The 20263-nt window shown below is 44.1% G+C and overlaps 1 protein-coding gene across 2 annotated transcripts in view; it reads left to right on the top strand.

Moving 5' to 3' along the window:
• Nucleotides 1-3642: 3642 nt before the first annotated feature.
• The window catches only part of LOC142370154 (ADP-ribosyl cyclase/cyclic ADP-ribose hydrolase 1-like), a 46012-nt gene continuing 29391 nt past the window's right edge, over nucleotides 3643-20263 (top strand). The window contains exons 1-6 of one of the 2 annotated variants that reach the window (XM_075452602.1): nucleotides 3643-3821; nucleotides 12371-12497; nucleotides 12583-12718; nucleotides 14974-15056; nucleotides 17434-17507; nucleotides 19328-19414. In XM_075452602.1, the coding sequence (XP_075308717.1) occupies nucleotides 3643-3821; nucleotides 12371-12497; nucleotides 12583-12718; nucleotides 14974-15056; nucleotides 17434-17507; nucleotides 19328-19414 (686 nt within the window). The remainder of the gene's footprint in view (nucleotides 3822-12370; nucleotides 12498-12582; nucleotides 12719-14973; nucleotides 15057-17433; nucleotides 17508-19327; nucleotides 19415-20263) is intronic. The other variant, XM_075452601.1, reaches the window with a different exon arrangement.

Genomic DNA, 20263 nt, shown 5'->3' with positions numbered 1-20263 from the left:
CCCCAAGTGGAGGAGTTCAAGTATCTCGGGGTCTTGTTCACGAGTGAGGGACGAATGGAGCAGGAGATTGACAGACGGATCGGTGCGGCGTCTGCAGTGATGCGGGCTCTGCACCGGCCCGTCGTGGTGAAGAAGGAGCTGAGCCAGAAGGTGAAGCTCTCGATTTACCGGTCAATCTATGTTCCTACCCTCACCTATGGTCACGAGCTGTGGGTAGTGACCGAAAGAACGAGATCGCGAATACAAGCGGCCGAAATGAGTTTCCTCCGCAGGGTGTCTGGGCTCTCCGTTAGAGATAGGGTGAGAAGCTCGGTCATCCGGGAGGGGCTCAGAGTAGAACTGCTGCTCCTCCGCATCGAGAGGAGTCAGATGAGGTGGCTCGGGCATCTGGTTAGGATGCCTCCTGGACGCCTCCCTGGTGAGGTGTTCCGGGCCCGTCCCACTGGGAGGAGGCCCCGGGGAAGACCCAGGACACGTTGGAGAGACTATGTTTCTCGGCTGGCCTGGGAATGCCTCGGGGTCCCCCCAGAAGAGCTGGAGGAACTGGCCGGGGACAGGGACGTCTGGGTCTCTTTGCTCAAGCTGCTGCCCCCGCGACCCGATCCCCGGACCAACGGAAGATAATGGATGGATGGATGGATGGATGGATTGGCCTGTCTCCTATGCCCTTCGGGGGTCTGACTTGGAAAAAATGCGCTATGTAACTTTGCTGGACCGGCCCGGGAGCTGAGCGGAAGTACTTCGACTTGCTTTCTGGCACACCTACCGCAAACACAAATAGACCCCTCACGCTCCCAGGTACATTTGATTACTCTTACCTTCTCGGTCGACAGAGCTTGCACCTTCTGACTCCTGGCCGGTTCGTCAACAAACGTGAAACGTGAAAACAAAAGGGTGTTGTATTTACGACAGTGTAACCGTACATTACCTCCAAGCCTGTAGGGGGAGCTCCATTGTGGGCTTTTTGAGAAGTTACATTGTATCGCTTTAAGTTGATCTGCATTATCACCAAGAAGAAACATTTCTCACAGCTTGGTAGCCCATATGGTGACTTATTAGATAGCGGTGTGCATTAAAAAATAAACTCCCTCACATGTCATTACTTTTCTCTTCCTCAGAGAATCGTGTCACCAAGGATCTGTTGTAGACCTGATCCAAATCCTTCAGTCCAGAGGTTTCCGCTGGATCTGCACAGACAGCGACCAGTAAGTGACGCGTTAATGTCATCAAATATTTGGTAGTGATCCAAAATAGCGGTCCGAGATTTATTACTGCACAACTGAGGTGTAAGACTAAATGATCACGCTGTGTTTAAAGCTCCGACACTGGTTTACATACCAATCAGTCGGGATATGGCGGGCAAAGAGAAACACAACATCTTCTGGCTTAAAAGCAATGTTTCCAATGATGGCACCCGAATTAACCAAAATCATTTGTCTGCAGGACCCTGATGATCCTTCAGTGTATCCAGGACCCAAAACACCCCTCCTGCCAGACATGTGCAAACACCCTGTTGCAGCAAAAGAGCCTTTCATCCAACTGACTCACCTAAACATATCATGTGCTGCCGTCTGATGCTGATATTTGAGCTTTGTGAAAGTTGAATAAACGTATTGTGAATCCACACAGTAATTAAAGGAACGGCGCCCTGAGATGCAGTAAAAGGCTGTGTTGTTTATGCCATATTCCCGTAATTAACCCCACTTACTAAGCGGTTTAGGATCCACAGAAGATGTCTTTGATTTAAAAAAATAAAATAAAATAAAATAAAATAAAAACGTGTTTTCTGTAGCCAAGTGATTTAATTTCTAAGAAGTGCTAAATCACATATCAGTTCCTTTATGATCCTCAAATCTTCTGTGTTTGTCATGCAGAAAGTAGAGTATGTGCATGTTCATTGAAACCTCTGAAGGTTTTTGGTGTCGTAGGACCAAAACCCAGGGGAAAAAAGGAAGGGAAGAATAATCAACATGAAAGAACACTTAAAGATTATGGTGTCCTCAGTCTGGTTGAATATAAAACCTCAGGCTCCGACACACCCTTTAAAGGTTTGTACAACACAAAGTGTATTATAACTTGTTTAGACTTTGATTTTCTTAACTTTGAACCGTCTCCTCAGTGTTCGTTTTTCATTCGATGCTCACGCCTTTATAAGTCCTACAAAACAGGGAACAAAATAACCTGCTCACCGGAGTGGTTGACCTTTCGTTTTGACTCCTCAGCTTTCACTCAAAGGTTTGTGGCAATTATAGCGGTGATATACTGGAGACGAAACATAATCAACACCTTTAATTGTAGACTTACCCAGTAATTAACAATTATAATTTGGCATGATTCAAATCTCACTTTGGCCTGAAGATAAGTATTGATAAGTAGATTTCCTGTATTCACTGTGCCTGTTATCCACATTCAGTTTGGCCTCAGTTTGAACTTTATACTGATTGAATTTCCGGATGTTTTTCAGACCAGAGCTTAAGCCTAACTCACTCAAATAAAACGTTTTCAACGAAACGTGTTCATGCTTGCACCTGCTGTACACGCGGTGCAGTTATCTATAGCTGCAGCCACGGCTTAGGGCACTGAGATCATGTTCAGTCGAAGTAGATTGAATAAATAAATAAATAATTTGCTCGATATATCATAAACTGAAATATGCCGAACATAAAAGCTGACTAATTATTGAAGAAATATTTAAGCTGTTTTATCTCTCCACTTGGCGGTGGTTTTGAGGCGTGTTATGAAAGATAGATGAATAATTTTAGACATCTAATATTTCATTTATTAAGGTTTTTGTTCATTCATATCCACCTTATTATTTTTTTCCTGGCTCCAGTTCTGCTTGTACCAGACTGAACCGGTGTTATGCCGAGAAATGCATCCTCATTCGCGGGAGCGTTTCAGGTGTGGATTATTACATTTATCCAATAAAGTTACAGTGATAATATTGAGCTGACGATGGTGTTTCATGCGTTCATCTTTTTTTTTCTACTTTTTTCAAGTGGATTAATATTACATGTACACTTATGATAATCCGGCAATTGCACATTTTATAGCATCTCTTTCACCTATTATTATATTTTTGTACACATTTTCCAAAGTAAGGGCCGTGACTAACACTTTTATAGTAAGCCCGAAAGACGGTTGGAGACATTTTCTATGAATATCAATCTTTACTCAGTATAGCCCAGATGAAATAATCAAAAAATTAACCTAAAACTATGAAATTTGATTATTTTAATTTTAAAGACAATTTTGAACTTATTGAAATTAGCATCTGTTATTTCAATCAGGTAAACAAATGATAATGAAGTTATATCATTCCATTCTCTCTTTAAAGCAGGGGACCATCAGCGGATGCATTTCTCGGCATAACACCGGCAGCTCATTTCAATTTATTAAAGATTTTATACATCTTTGTTCTCTGAGTATTCAGACTATTTACTCAGATTGATGCAATACTGTAATACCTCTTCTTCCAGAAGTCATTTTCACCGATCTATCTGCGGTTGGCACACATGTCGTCACTCCTGATTGGAGCGGGGTTATGTGGCAAGGGGCCAAAGGTCCAAGGGGCCAGCTCGAAGTCCACGCGCGCCCTGCGGTGCTTGCGCGTCTCTTTAACACTTGTAGGACTCTTGTAAAATGGAGCATGGGGAGTTTCGGGGTCCGGAGAAGAGACGCACGAGACGCTGCCTCGTTTTAAGTGTGGTCGCTGTGCTGGTTTTGATTATTATCGTCGCCGTTGTGTTGGGACTGACCCTCACTCGGAGATCCAACGAACTTAAACCCGTATTTCTGGATAGGTGTCAGAAGTTCAAAGAGTAAGTGTTGCAATTTTCACCATTTAAAAAAAATATATATATGTAATCACGTCTAGGGGGTCTCAGCCCGGTAAGTTGGACTCAGCTCAGTATATAAAACCAACGTCCTGGACTCACTTTTATCTCTTGTGTGTCAAGTTTATTTATTTCATGTTATTTTGTTTGGATAAATGAGGAAAAAAGCTCTTGGACATCATTATGTCCTGCAAAAATCCCTTAAATAACCCAAGCAATACCTAAACCATTTTAGGCAAAAATAAAATAAAATAAACACTATAAAACTCTATTTTTTTGCATTGTGATTGTGATATATTGACTTGAAAAGTATCTGCTGATGCATGATATGATGGAGGAAGCTTGGCAGGAGCAGCTGCTCTCAGGACTAATGTTGCAGGAGCACTCGAACAAGAACTGCAGCCCAGAGAGTCTCAGGGAAACAATCACACAGATGAAAATGACATGTTTTCCCAAGAAGATCAGTGGCAGGTCAGGGTTGTTTGTTATTTCACTCAATGATCTTCTTAATGGACTCACTGCAGGGTTGCACATTGGTGCAGTCAGACTGGCAAATGGCAGAAACAGGAGTGTATTACAAAAACACGACAGCAAACACAGCCAAGGGACATGTAACACAACAAACTCTACTTCTATGATGCCTTTAAAGTTAAGAAATTACAGATTTAAATCTTGTTGCATCTTTGATTCGTTCCCACCTTTTCTGGAAATTATTATTTTTTTTTTACATCATTAATATTCTACAAGTATCACAAAAATTGCTCCAGATGTGGTCCTACATCTCAGCTGTTTCCATGAGAATGAGCTTGGTCAATAAACATTGTAGGCGCCAGATGCCTATTTTATACCTAGTTTTGAATTTGCCCCATATTATGTGTATTTGAAAACAATATTTCTTATTATAATTTCATATTGATAAGATATTTGATGTTTATCTGATTTCATGATTGATACAATTAATAATTTAGGTTAAAAACATATGTACAAGGTTAAAATGTGGATTTAGAATAATTACAGGAAGTTACATAGTAGATATTTAATCACTTTAGAACTCAGCGCGAGGTGCCTGTGACAGGGGGCATTATTAGATTGACACGGCAGGTGGAAGGTTGGTGCCTCACGGTTTTTTGACCGTGCCGTTACCGTGCGTGGTCTGTGGAGCCTTAGATTTTTTTGTAAAAGTTTAGGAGGCATATTTTCGTTTGTATTCATTTATGTTGTTTTATTTGTTTTAAAATAAAAAATACAAAACGTGACTTCGGTGGAAGATAAGTTATCTTTCTTTGGATCCTGGAACACGCGTCAGCCACAAAGCTCCAACCTATTAAGAACTTGGTTTAGTTTTTCCGAAAATACCCTACATTAGTCAGAAAACCTTCTGCTTCGTGTGGAAAAGGAATTGGAAAGGAAAAAGGACTCGTGGAACCTGGACAACGTTTATCAAGGTCAGAAGATTATCTGTGAACACTGGATGGAAAGTAACTATAGCCACGAGACGAGTGGATGATCAGTCTGGTAAGCTGTAACTTGTTTTGCTCTTTCGGAAGTTTGCCATTATGGATGAAGTTAATGAACAATTAACTAGTGGAAAAAGAGAATCGAAAATGACCGAGAAAGCCGTTGAAGACAAGCTACATCGTTTAACACAGTCAAGGAAAGCTAAGCTAGGCCATCTAACTAGCCAGGTTAACCGGATTGAAACGCTGATGGAAGTCGATAATAACGTGGACACAGTTAAACAGAAATTGCGTGTAGATTTTCAAGATTCATTTGAAGAGTTGTGCAAGTTAAATGATGGTCTGCAACAATTAATGGATGAAGAAGAGTACAAGAGGGACCAAAAGTCATGGTTTAACCCAAATGCCAGCCGAATGCAGGGGTTCATTGAACATGTGGAAATATGGATTAAAGCAGCGGCGGCCCGCGCTGAACAAGCAAGACGCTGTGACGCTGAAATTCGTCCCTCAGACAGTGCATCTGCTGTATCGGTTGCCTCGAGCAGGAGGAGTAGAGGGCGTGAGACAGTAGTTGGAAGCAGAGTGTCCACTACTTCCTCAAAGCTTAAGCTTAAAGCAGAGATGGAGAAAGCTACATTGCTTGCACAGGCAACGACTTTGCAACAAAAACAAGATTTACAGTTGCAAGAAGTTGAATTAAAAGCTAAAAAGGAACAATTAGAAGCGGATTTAAAACGCCAGGAAGCTGAAATAAAGGCTAAAAAAGAACAATTGGATTTGCAAACGCTCATTGCAGCTTCGGATGCAAAAATACAAATTTTGAAAAATTATGAAAGTGAATGCTCTTCTCAAGTGAGCCAAGCATCACGCCATTCATCACGCCATTCAGTAACAAGTGAATCTGGATATATTCAACTGCCTGTAAGTCGAAATCCAGTCACTGACAACACAAGTACTCATGGTCAATTCATGCCACAGCCGCCTCAGCCTATTGCTGCACAACAGGTTCAGTCCATTGGTGCACAGCAGCTTACTAGCACACGGCAGCCTACAGCTACACCTGTAGCAGATGACCATGCAGTTGAAACACTCTGCAGTGTTATGACTCGTCAGAATACAATAACCGAGTTGATGGTGAAGCAACAGAAAATGATGACTCTGCCACCATTGGACATTCCCACCTTTAGTGGTGACCCCCTTGATTACAACACATTTGTAAGGGCATTTGAACATGGTGTAGAATCACGCACTGAAAGCCCTAAGGATCGTCTCTATTTTTTAGAGCAATTTACAAGTGGACAACCTAAAGAGTTGATAAAGAGCTGTCTTCATATGAAGCCAGATGAAGGCTACCAGAAAGCAAAGAGGTTGCTAAAAGAACACTTCGGTAACGATTACAAGATTGCTGTAGCCTACATGAACAAAGTAGTAAACTGGACGCCTATCAAGCCAGAGGATGCTGAATCACTGAACGCTTTCTCACTCTTTCTGACAGCATGCCTCAACACCATGACTGAAGTGAGTTACATGGATGAGCTTGATAATATTGCAAACTTGAAGGCTATCGTTTCGAAGCTTCCTTACAAGCTACGTGAAAGATGGAGAGGTGTTGCATTTGGAGTGCAAGAGCAACCAGACAAGAGAGTCAAATTTAAGGATTTGGTGGAGTTTATTAACAAACAAGCCAAAATTGCACTGCACCCAATCTTCGGAGACATAAAAGATAGCACAACAGCTAAAGCACCTACACCTAAGCAAAATGATAGCAAAGAGCAGAAGAAAAGCATAATTAAGAAGTCATTCACTACAAGCGCTAAACAGTTGGACAAACAGGAGGCAAAAACAAAGCCAAAGGAAAGCACAAATTCAGAAAGGATTGCAACAAAGATGTGTCTCTTCTGTGACGGTGAACACAACTTGGAAATGTGCAGTAAGCTTAAAGGCAAGCCACACAATGAGAAGATTGACTTCCTGAAGAGCAAAGGATGTTGTTTCGGCTGCTTAAAGCAAGGCCACATGAGTAAGTCCTGCAAGGCAAAGATCAGCTGTCAGGTGTGTTCGCTAACGCATCCAACGTTGCTGCACATTAAGAAAAAGGACACCGTTGCTGAAACAGAAAAGGAGACACAGAGTTGTGAAACGCAAACTATCCTCAGTGCCTTCATCACCGCAGAGTCTGAGGGTGGTGAGCTGACTGGGGCCGGGGAAGACGACTGTACGCTGGCGATCGTTCCTGTTCAGGTCAAAGCCAAGAGGAGAAACGCAGTGGTGCAGACGTACGCCTTCTTGGACCCAGGAAGCTCGGCCACATTCTGTACCGAGGCATTGATGAACGAGTTGAAGCTCACTGGAAGAAAGACCGACATACTACTGAGAACCATGAACGAAGAGAAACCTGTTCGTACTTACGTAGTGTCAGGCTTGGAAGTCAGCAGTTTGTCCGGTGAGGAGTTCATCGATCTTCCAGACGTCTTCTCACAGAAATCCATACCCGTGGGAAAAGAAAACATACCAAAACAAAAGGATCTAGAAAGGTGGACCTACCTTAAAGAAATACACTTACCTCATATCGAAGCCGAAATTGGATTGCTTATAGGAGCAAATGTACCCAAAGCTATGGAGCCGTGGGAGTTGGTGAGCAGTGTTGGTAATGGGCCATACGCCGTGCGAACCAAGCTAGGCTGGACTGTGAATGGACCTTTGAGGGAAACAAACAGCCACGAAGACAAAGGAGGGTTAAAGAGGAAAACAGCAAACCGCATATCAGTCAGCAGTTTGGAGAACCTGTGGCTGCAACAGTTCAAGGTGGATTTTCCGGAAAGTGGAAAACATGAAGAAGTGGAGATGTCCAGGGAAGATCACCAGTTCATGGATATGGTCACGGAATCTGCTGCACTGATTGATGGTCACTACTCCTTATGTCTACCCCTCAAGAACAGATTGGTTCACATGCCAAACAATCGTCCAATTGCCGAACAGCGAGCACAAAACCTAAAGCGGAAGTTTCTCAGGAACGACTGCTACAGACAAGAGTATACAGACTTTATGGAAGACCTGATAAAGAAGGGCTATGCGGTGCAATTCTCAGAGGACAAGCTGATGCACAAAGAAGGAAAGGTGTGGTATATACCACACCATGCTGTATACCACCCTGTCAAACAGAAGCTAAGGGTTGTGTTCGATTGTGCAGCGTCGTATCAAGGCACATCCCTGAATGACCAACTCCTTCAGGGTCCAGACTTGACCAGCAGTCTGATTGGTGTTGTGATACGATTCAGACAAGAGCCTGTTGCGATCATGGCTGACGTGGAAGCAATGTTCCACCAGGTTAAGGTGTCTGAGGAAGACTCCGACCTGCTCAGGTTCCTCTGGTGGACAGGCGGTGACTGCAACCAGGCGTTGACGGAGCATAAGATGACCGTGCACCTATTCGGGGCCACGTCTTCACCGAGTTGCGCCAGCTTCGCTTTGAAGAGGTGTGCTGAAGATCAGAGTGGGCAGTTCAGACCTGAAGTGGTTCAGACCGTCTTACAGAACTTTTACGTAGACGACTGCCTCAAGTCTGTTGCTACAGAAGAGGCAGCTGTATCCATGTGTCAAGACCTAATGAAGATCTGTGCCAAAGGAGGCTTCCGCCTCACCAAATGGGTAAGCAACCGACGGAAAGTGCTTGACTCCATTCCCAAGTCTGAATTGGCAACAGAAATGAAAACATTGGATCTGGATCATGATGAACTACCTCTGGAGAGGGCTCTCGGTCTCAACTGGTGTGTTGAGTCAGACACATTCAAATTCAGGATCACCATCCGAGATCGCCCATTCACCAGGAGAGGACTTCTCTCAGTCATTGGTTCAGTCTACGATCCATTAGGCATTTTGTCACCTGTAGTCTTGCCAGCGAAAGCTATCCTGCAAGAACTATGCAGATTGAAGATTGGATGGGACGACGACTTACCTGAGCATGTGAAGAAGCAGTGGACGGACTGGCTAGCTAGTCTTCCTGCCTTAGAGCACTTCTCAGTGGCCAGATGTCTCAAGCCTGAAGAATTTGGAAGTTGCGTATTTGGTCAATTACATCACTTTGCGGATGCGAGTGAGGATGCGTACGGGTCGGTCAGCTACCTTCTCCTGCGCAACGCAGACAACGAGACACACTGCGCATTCCTGATGGGCAAGTCCAGAGTAGCGCCTCTTAGGCCTCCTACCATTCCCCGGATGGAATTGATTGCAGCTACGGTGGCCATTAAGATGGATGGTGTCCTAAGAAGAGAGCTACAACTGGATCTCGCAGAATCAGTTTTTTGGACTGACAGTACGGTAGTACTCCGTTACCTGCAAAATGAAACCACACGTTTCCGCACATTTGTGGCAAACAGAGTTTCCGCTATCTTGAAGAACTCTGATGTGGAACAGTGGAGACATGTCAGCACTGACGTGAATCCAGCTGACTGTGCCTCTAGAGGGCAAAGAGTGGATCAATTCCTGAAGAACACCACATGGGTGTCTGGACCCGAGTTTCTCCACAGTCCTGAAGAGAGTTGGCCCAACACTCCATTGAGCCACATACAACTTACGTCAGACGATCCTGAGATCAAAAAGGTCACAGTGAATCGAGTGGAAGTGGAAGAGAATGTCACTCCATTCAAAAGACTAATCAACCACTTCTCATCATGGATCAAATTGAAAAGAACCATGGTGTGGTTCCTGAAGTTGAAGGCCATACTGCGAAGCCTCTGTCAAAAACGCAAAGAGCTGTGTGCAGTCAACACTGAGGACAGTGCAGTTCAAAATGAACAGCTGATTCAAAGCCAGATTGACAACTTCAAGGCGAGCATTAAACTTACTCAGCTTTCAGTGGAAGACCTGAAGCAAGCAGAACTTGACATAATCAAATTCTGTCAGAAAGAGAAATACTCAGAAGAGATTGCGGCTTTGCACAAGGCTCAGAGTGTCAAGCGCAGTAGTCACTTGTACAAGCTGAACCCAATACTTCAAGATAACCTGTTGCGAGTAGGCGGAAGACTGAGTCGGGCAGCTATGCCAGAAAGTAGCAAGCAGCCAATCATTCTGTCCAGAGACTTTCACATAGCAGACTTACTCCTCCAACAGATTCACTTAAAGACTGGGCACGGAGGGCGCAATCACATGCTCTCTGAGCTGCGCCAAAGATTTTGGATTCCAAGCGCCAACATGGCCATTAGGAAAGTGATTGGGAAGTGTGTGACGTGTCGCCGCTTGCATGGGAAAGTTGGAACCCAACTTATGGCTGATCTTCCACAAGAGCGAGTGATCCCAGATGACCCACTTTTCACTCGAGTTGGTGTGGATTATTTCGGACCACTGGAGGTTAAGCGTGGACGAACCATTTTAAAGAAATACGGAGTCATATTCACTTGTTTAGCCATTCGCGCAGTGCACATCGAGGTAGCCGCGTCGTTGGACACTGATTCGTGCGTTAACGCGATTCGGCATTTCATAACACGCAGAGGACAAGTGAAAGAGATTCGCTCGGATAACGGGACGAATTTCGTTGCTGCCAATCGCGAGCTGAAGGCAGCCATTTCTGATTGGAACTCCTCAGAGTTTCAGCATCTGTTCCACCAGCATGGGATCAAGTGGGCGTTCAACCCTCCCACTGCATCGCATCACGGTGGATCATGGGAGAGGTTGATACGATCAATCCGGAAGGTGCTGAATTCAACTGTGAGAGAACAGATCCTCGACGAGGAAGGCCTTCATACGGTCCTGTGTGAGGCGGAGTCGATCATCAACAGCCGTCCGATCACCAAGGCATCCAATGATCCGAATGATTTAGAGGCTCTGACGCCTAATCATTTGCTGTTGCTGAAGACGACACCCTTATTGCCTCCAGGATTGTTTGACCAGGACGACCTCTACTCAAGACGAAGGTGGAAACAGGTACAATACCTGTCCAACTTGTTTTGGAAGAGATGGACTAAGGAGTACCTACCCCAACTACAGGAGCGCCAGCGCTGGGCCACAGCATCCAGGAACTTCGCTGAAGGAGACATTGTTCTTCTCGTGGATGACTGTGCGCCTAGAAACTCCTGGATTATGGGCAAGATCATCGAAACAGTTCCAGACAAGAGCGGTCTGGTCCGCAGAGTAAAGATAAAGACAAAGACTAACGTCTTGGACAGACCCATTACGAAGATCTGTCTGCTTGTGGAGTCTGACCGGGCTAGTGGTAAAGACTAAGCCCCTTCGAGGAGCCATGTTCTAGCAACCTCTGGCTCTACTCTCTCTCTATTTCTTTAACTCTTTTCTCTCTTTTCTTTCTTCACTGCAGATAGAGCAATTATGGACTTTATAGCCTTGAAACTTTAGACAAAGGAACAATGGACATTTAGTGTACTTTATTAATAGTATCTTGGTTATATGACAGACATTTGCATACTTCATATATATTGTGGATACGATTCATATTTTACTTAGGAAGAAGTTGGTAATTGTTCTATGTTACTTTGTTATTAGAACAATTAGGGGCCGGTAATGTAGGCGCCAGATGCCTATTTTATACCTAGTTTTGAATTTGCCCCATATTATGTGTATTTGAAAACAATATTTCTTATTATAATTTCATATTGATAAGATATTTGATGTTTATCTGATTTCATGATTGATACAATTAATAATTTAGGTTAAAAACATATGTACAAGGTTAAAATGTGGATTTAGAATAATTACAGGAAGTTACATAGTAGATATTTAATCACTTTAGAACTCAGCGCGAGGTGCCTGTGACAGGGGGCATTATTAGATTGACACGGCAGGTGGAAGGTTGGTGCCTCACGGTTTTCTGACCGTGCCGTTACCGTGCGTGGTCTGTGGAGCCTTAGATTTTTTTGTAAAAGTTTAGGAGGCATATTTTCGTTTGTATTCATTTATGTTGTTTTATTTGTTTTAAAATAAAAAATACAAAACGTGACTTCGGTGGAAGATAAGTTATCTTTCTTTGGATCCTGGAACACGCGTCAGCCACAAAGCTCCAACCTATTAAGAACTTGGTTTAGTTTTTCCGAAAATACCCTACAAACATCATCTTCTGTCTTCCAGCTCCAACTGTGAACAAATATGGGATGCATTTCAACAAGCCTATGTGAACCGGGACCCTTGTCAAGTTCCCATGGAGGCTTATGACCCTCTCATTGCTTTAGCCCCCTTCAAACCGTCATGCAACAGGGTAAACACGTAGAACAGCATGAATACGCGTGTTACAATTCAGGGAAGGCATGTTTAACTATGTGATAACTGTTATCGTGGATTAGGTGATGCTCTGGAGCAAAACAAAGGAAGTGGTCCATGACTTCACTGAGAAGAGAGACTGTTTTGTCACCCTGGAGGACACTCTGCTGGGATCTGTCCTGGACGGGCTCACCTGGTGTGGAAAGCAGGGCAGCAGCGGTAAGCCTCTTCAAGCGAAAGACGTCTTTGAAACCGGCTTTGTTCAATTTCACCTTTTAGTCGAGACAAAAGAGTGGCAGCTGTTGTTGGCTTGTCATTCTTTATCACCTGAAATGTGATCAAATCTGTGGTGACCCACAATAAGGAATCTAGGAGAGACTTTCACCTTTAAGAGCAAAGGCTTATGGAACATGTCAGTTTATCAATAATGTAAGAGTACTTATATCTCCATTTCTCAGGGCTTCCTTTCCTGAGAAAATGGCTCACTCAGGAAAGGAAGCAAATCACTGACTCTTTCCTTGGAAAAGAGTTGCTTTGATAACCTCTCAGGGAAAAAAGCAGACCTGAAGAACCTGTTTCTAGACTGTGAATACTTTTCCATCTTTGTTTTTTTCAGATAAAACTTGTACTGTACCAACATGAAAAAAAAATCACAATTATTTGTGCTTTGGGGACTTCTAGTGGTCATGATAGCAACTGCATGTGAAGGGTAATGTCATCCATGAGGGTACAGATGTGTTCTGAAAAGGTTTTCTTTTATACTGAAGTCCTAACGATGGTTGTTTCCTCACCCTAACCAGGTGTTGCTATTTTCTAAATACAAGCAGGAAGTGTTTTAGGAAAGTGTTGTCGTGTTACGAACGTAACGTTTGTTGGTGTTGATCTTACGTCACACAAAGGCCCGTGGTTAAAAGTGCAGCGCTAATCTTCTCCCTCCATCCCCCTTCTGTTGTCCTTTTAAGGACTTTGTGGTTTCTTAAAGAAAATACTCGACAATGATGTCTGCTTTGATGTGGAAACACTCATTTGGGTAGTTTTTCCTTCTGTCGTCTGCAGGGGAGGCATTTTACAGGGCGTTATGAATCATATTGATGGTATGAACAAATCACCTATATGAATGTTTCAGTTGACTTGTTGAGAAAAGAAAACGCACACATACACGACATGGAAATGTCAAATTTGGAATATATTAAAAAGATAATGAATATGGGACAAAAAAGGTGGAGAAATTAATAAAAATCCTAGAATATATTATTCTCCTGGAAAGAAACCCTGTTTATTAAAGGCTTGTATCCACATAGCATGTTCGTGTGTACGTTTGAAAGACCCTGAGCTCCAAATATCCCCTGATGTGCTCATTGGTGTGTGAATGTGTTTAGGATTAGAGAAATAATGTTAAGAGGCATGAAATGAACGTGTTTGGGAAGTTAGCCAAAGTTAAAGGACGCTATGTAAGCCTGGACTGTTTTATCATTAAACTAGATAGATATCATGAAAGTCTTTCTGACTATACTGTGCCAAACTGGAGGTTAATCTAACAGGCTGCAGGGAGTGTTGATCTAAAATAACTGTAAAAGTATTCTGGACCTCTTCTTTAACCCCCAAACTGTTTTTTTTTTTTATTGGTCTCTTCCATAAGATGTTGCATTTTATCTCCACATCACGTGGAGCACATTGTTTTTTGCTCTTTCATTTCACGGTTTCTGTCCTGCCCTAAGCATCCAGCTTTCTCTTCAAGGGGAAGTTCGGTTTTTTTAAACCTGGACCTTATTTATGACATAAAATACATTCATCTACTCACCGATAACAGTTTGGTGAAACTCGGCGTCCTTCGGACGATATTTAGATCACTGGAGATCCGCGTATATCCATATAACGAGAGAGAACAGGGCAGAGACAATACAGACTCTAAATAAGGCATTATCTGTCTTTATTTCACCAATACTTTAAGACCAATGAATGAATGAATGAACGCGTACTATTGCACTGTTAGCTCAGAGCTGCTGTGCTGTTGTTATCCGGGGCTTTCTAAACATTCGTCTACTGGGATGACGTCATCAACGCTCGCCACTGCTGCACAGCTCATTCACTCCGGTAAGGACGTCCATCGTACTCAGAGTCGTCGTCAACGTCATCAAAATCTGATAATAACAACAACACGGCAGCTCTGAGCTAACAGTGCAATAGTACGCGTTCATTCATTCATTGGTCTTAAAGTATTGGTGAAATAAAGACAGATAATGCCTTATTTAGAGGCTGTATTGTCTCTGCCCTGTTCTCTCCCGTTATATGGATATACGCTGATCTCCAGTGATCTAAGTATCTTCCGAAGGACGCCAACTTTCACCAAACTGTTATCGGTGAGTAGATGAACGTATTTTATGCCAGAAATAAGATCCAGGTTTATAAAAAACCAAACTTCTCCTTTAAGCGAGCAGCTTACTGAAGCTAAATGTGTGTTGCTGTTGTCACAGAAACACTGACCACCGGCTGCCCAGGATGGACAGACTGCGACAACAACCCTGTTCGCTCCTTTTGGAACCGAATCTCAGCTCGCGTGAGTCAAAAAAACAACAACTCCCTAGTTTGTCCTCAAAAAAGGCCCCACAGTCCTGGGATGGAGCAGTGGTTAGAGAAACACGTGTGGACCAGATCTCTCCTGATCGTGATGAAGAGGAGGAAAGAAAAAGGTCGCGCTGCCTGGGCCTTCATCAATGAGGCATTGTGTCGGTCTCCATGGAGCCGCGTTGCACAGCTCTCTCCTGAGTGGCCCACACATTCACAGAGGCCCTGCTTTGGTTTCGCTGAGTTTTGTGCAGCCACACAACTAAAAACACATATTCAACACACATACATTTCTGCACTACAACAGACTATGAGAAGCATATAAAACATTCAAAGTATTCAACTTTAACACAGATTCCTATTAGTTGCTGGTGGTATAAGGTGCAATAACTCTGATAATAATAATAAATATAATAATAATACATATCCCAAACTGATATCCATCGTCCTAATAGAGACACTCTTTTATTGAATGTTACACAGCTGTGTTTGAATGCTGCAACGAGACTGAAAACAAAGTTTCTTTCACCGCGCAGCTGCTCAGCCAAGCAGAAAACTCTCCTGAGAGTTAGAAAGGATTTGACTTGACGTGTGCAGTATTTCGCTGCGAGGGAAACCTGCTTGTTTTCCAAGCTGTTCCAGATGAAATCAGTATGCATCACGTGAAGGCAGATAACTTGTTTCGTTGCTACTTGTTTGCCTTTTGTCGGGTTTTCTTTGAGATGGAAAATCTACCCAGAAACACCCACAGTGTTGAAGATGGGATCTTGGAAACAATGGCAACATCTGGACGGCTAAACAGCGATAAAACTGACTTTGGTGGAGCTTTGCATTCAACCCTGTGCTTCCAGATACTTCTGACTTCGTTATAGGACTAGGTGTTGAAGTCCCTTCATGTTCATGGTAAGTGACAGTGGAGTGGGATTTGCCACTGCTGACCATGTGGCGCCCCCAGCGCGACACATCATCAGTTGTGTGCCCGGGCATCATAGGGTGCTTCGGCCATTTCCTCACAAGACACCCTCTGCCAGGGTTGGCCCACCACAGGCTGATCAGACCTGGCTGCGTGTCGCACAGTGGCACCACATGCTCACCTGGCAGCCCACGTTGTGTCCCTGCGCTTGAGCCACAGCCAGTGACTGCTTTGCTCAGCTGCCACAGACAGTTCTTTTATTGCCCTCCATTGGGCCTGCCCTCTGATGCCAACTTCCATCAGCATCCCCGTGGTACTTCTGGCCACAAAGCCTTTGCAGCCCACCTCGACAGGCCACACCTTCACATTCCAGCCCCGCCCCTCTGCTTCAGCTGCTAGGTTGGCATACCGCAGCCTCTTCCGCTCATATGCCTCCCCGATCGCATCCTCCCATGGGACAGTAAGCTCCACAATGAAGGCACGGTGGCAGGACTTGGACCATAGGACCAGGTCCGGGCGCAAGTTCGTTACTGCGATTTCGGGTGGAAAGCTGAGCCTCTGATTGAGGTCCACCCGCATTTCCCAGTCCCGGGCTATGGTCAGTGGGCCCACCTCCCGAGGAGCTGGCCTGGTCACCCTTCTCTCCCCTTCCCGGACAAATGGTGTCTTCCATGGGACCGCTGGCTGGGAATTTGGAGGCATAGCATTGGTGGTTACCCTTATTTCCTCAAGTTTGGCAGCCAAGCACTTCAGCACCTGATTGTGGCGCCAGGTGTACCTTCCTTGAGTCAGGCTGGTCTTACAACCCACCAAGATGTGCTTGAGGTTTGCAGGGACTGCACACAGGGGACAGGCTGGTTCCTCTCCATAACAGAGGTGTAGGTTGGTTGGCGAGAGCAGCACATCATATGTGGCCCTGAGGATGAAACTAAGCCTGTTAGCCTCCATACTCCACAGCTCGCCCCATGTTATTCTCCTCCTCTCAACACTCTCCCATCTCGTCCAGCGGCCTTGCTGCGCTTGGGAGACTGCTTTGGCGCACCTAGCTGCTTCCTCTTGCTGGCGCACCTCTTCCACTACCATGTGCCGCTGTTCCCTTGGATTGGCCTTTTGCCATGTGGGTGTTGTTGTTTGCACGCCAAGACCACTCCTACCATGCTGGACATGCCCCACTATATCCCGGTGCCTGAGGGCGGCCTTTGCCACTGCGACTGCTGCCGATGGTTTCCATTTCCTTCCCGTTGCTAGTGTTGGAGATAACAATGTGACGTACAAAAGTAGACTGGTGGTAGATAAATGCCTTATACTTGGAGAGTTTTTTGATGTGTAAATCAAAAATGTCCACAGGAAGCAACAAGGACAGACTGCGAACTGCCAGCGATCTCTCAAAGTGCTGTTACATTAACCAGATGCAGTGGATTTTCTTATAAATGTAACCCCCCCTCCATGTGTGCAGTTTGCAGATGTAGCCTGCGGTGATGTTACAGCCATGCTGAACGGATCCATCATCACACCGTTCAGTCCCACAAGGCAAGTTCTGCACCTGCACCTTTGCTCCTCTGACAGCTTTTGTGTTTACATGCACTCAAACACTTGAACATAACAGCCCCCTCAAAAAACACACACATTTGGTTGAAGCTATTCAAAAACAGCACACAAAACATCAGATTATAGTATTTTTCTCCTTTGCCAAAACATGTGACAGTAACTCAAAATGAAAACGAAGCTCCATGGTGGCCATTCTGCTGATTAATCTCCCAGTGATTTCTGGGATTCAGTCCAATAGCTTGAAGATGTTGAGCCTGTTCTTGTCCTTGTTTGTACACCAGCAGCCAGTTGGCTTCAGAATTTATTTTAGGATCCTCTTCAATAAAGGAGAACTGCGGTATTTTCAACATTAAGCCTCTTTTCTGAGTTGTCTGCAATGTTTTAGAACCCCCCTCACCGCTTTTTTTAATTTTACTGCTGTCTCCGGTATTTGCCTAATTTTGATTCTTCTCAACCTGCTTCAGAATGGCAAGTCATGTGCATGTCCAAAAAACTATTTTCTTAGCGGTGGCGGAGTAATATCAACGAACATTCAGTACAAAATGTCAAATAAAACACGACAGAAGCAACTTTTCGCAACGAAATTTGATATGGATTACCAGTGCACACCAGTAACCACTCCGGTGAGTTGATGATTTTGAAAACGGACGTTTATGGTGCTTTTACGGACCTTTTTGGACATGCACATGACTTGCCATTCTGAAGCAGGTTGAGAAGAATCAAAATTAGGCAAATACCGGAGACAGCAGTAAACATCAAAAAAGCGGTGAGGGGGGTTCTAAAACATTGCAGACGACTCATAAAAGATACTTAATGTTGAAAATACCGCAGTTCTCCTTTAAAGTTAAAGCACTTTGGTCTGGCTCCAGATGCACATCTCTGAATTACTTTTCTTTTATCAGTCGGCGGGCAGGTCCTGCTTGGAGAGGCTAACGGGGCAGCTAACAGGGCAGCTAACGGGGCAGCTAACAGGGCAGAGCTCTTTCTGTCGGGGTACCCGTGAGGGTTTTGGTTTACATATTACTCTCAGTATCTTTATCTCCCAGTGTGAGTCTTGTAAGATTATATATTTTTTGTCATGATTGTTCTTATATCAAAATTAATTCTAAGGATGACTTTTTTGAAAGCGAGCAGCAGTTTGATTTCTGTGTCCAGCATATACGCTCTTAAGGTTTCTCAACCTTTATTTGCTTTTTCTGCACCATTTCAGACTGACATACTGTTCTGGATAATTTAATGCAAGGTAATATGTACAATGCAGGCCAGATCAGATCACATCACCCCAGTTCTCAAGTCTTTACATTGGCTCCCGGTCAGATACAGAATAGATTTTAAAGTTCTGCTACTCGTCTACAAATCACGGAATGGTTTAGGTCCAGAATACATGAATGACATGCTAGGAGAGTATAAACCCAGTAGAGCTCTGAGATCTGCTGACTCAGGTCAGATAGTGGAGCCCAGAGTTCAAACTAGACACGATGAAGCAGCTTTTAGCCGTTATGCTGCACACAACTGGAACAAACTACCAGCAGAACTGAAATCAGCCCCAACTGTAAGCACTTTTAAATCCAGGTTAAAAACATTTCTCTTTCGGTGTGCGTATGGTTGAGTTTATATGTTTCTTTTTCCCCTGTTAACTGTGTTTTTAATTTTTATTCTATTTTTTTTCTCTCTTTAAATTGCTGCTTTATGCTGTTCTTTTAAATGCCTTGTCTTTATGTAAAGCACATTGAGTTGCCTGTGGTATGAAATGCGCTATATAAATAAAGATGCCTTGCCTTGCCTTGCCTTACCCTTTTCAGTGTTTTTGCGAGCATCGAGGTGAAGAGGTTGAACTCCACCAGGGTGAGAAGCCTGACCGTTGTTCTGGTCACGCAGGAAAACGCTGTGTAAGACTTTCCCTTCATACTCACCCTAATACTACAGCTGTCTGCTTTAAAGAGATAGTTCGCCTCATTTGACATGAAACCGTATGAAAAAAAAAATGTTTAAGTATTTTTTTGGGCTTTTTATGCCTTTAATGTTAGGACAGTTCAAGAGAGACAGGAAGCAGTGGGAAGAGAAAGGGGAAAGACACACAGCACAGGGCTGCTCGGTGCAGGAGTTGAACCGGGGCAGCGAGGACTGTAGCCTCTGTACATGGGGCGGCTGCTTAACCCACTACGCCACCGACCCCTGAACATTTTCTTACCCCCTGCTGCGTCCTGTGAGCCGAGTTCCAGCCTCGTTTTGGCGTTTTGGCTAGTTGGCTAGTTGGCTGGGGCCACAAAAATAAATTGTTTTGCTTCTCAAAACAATATGCGTTCAAAAGAGTAATACATTTGCATCACAAAATCGTTCTCCAGGAAAAGTCAGACCTCACAATCTCTTGGCGCTATTTTCTCTCCCTGATATCACTGCCTGCTGTGTAGACGTGCAGACCGAAGTGCAGACCAAGCAGTCCCCTGCTTCCGAGCAGCAAACACCGTAACAGGCGTGGCTGTCGGCAGGAGGCAGCACGCAGTGATACGAAGGGAGAGAAAATAGGGCCAAGCGATTGTGAGGTCTGACTTTTTCCTTGACAACGATTTTGTGATGCAAATGTATTACTCTTTTGAACGCCTATTGTTTTGAGAAGCAAAACGCTTTATATTTTAAACCCCAGCCAACTAGCCGGACTACCTTCGTCAACACCAAAACGAGGCTGGAACTCGGCTCACAGGACGCAGCAGGGGGTAAGAAAATGTTCATAAATAATA

Source organism: Odontesthes bonariensis, chromosome 20 (genome assembly GCF_027942865.1).
Source record: "Odontesthes bonariensis isolate fOdoBon6 chromosome 20, fOdoBon6.hap1, whole genome shotgun sequence".
Taxonomy (NCBI): domain Eukaryota; kingdom Metazoa; phylum Chordata; class Actinopteri; order Atheriniformes; family Atherinopsidae; genus Odontesthes; species Odontesthes bonariensis.
This window is presented reverse-complemented; position numbering and strand designations above follow the sequence as displayed.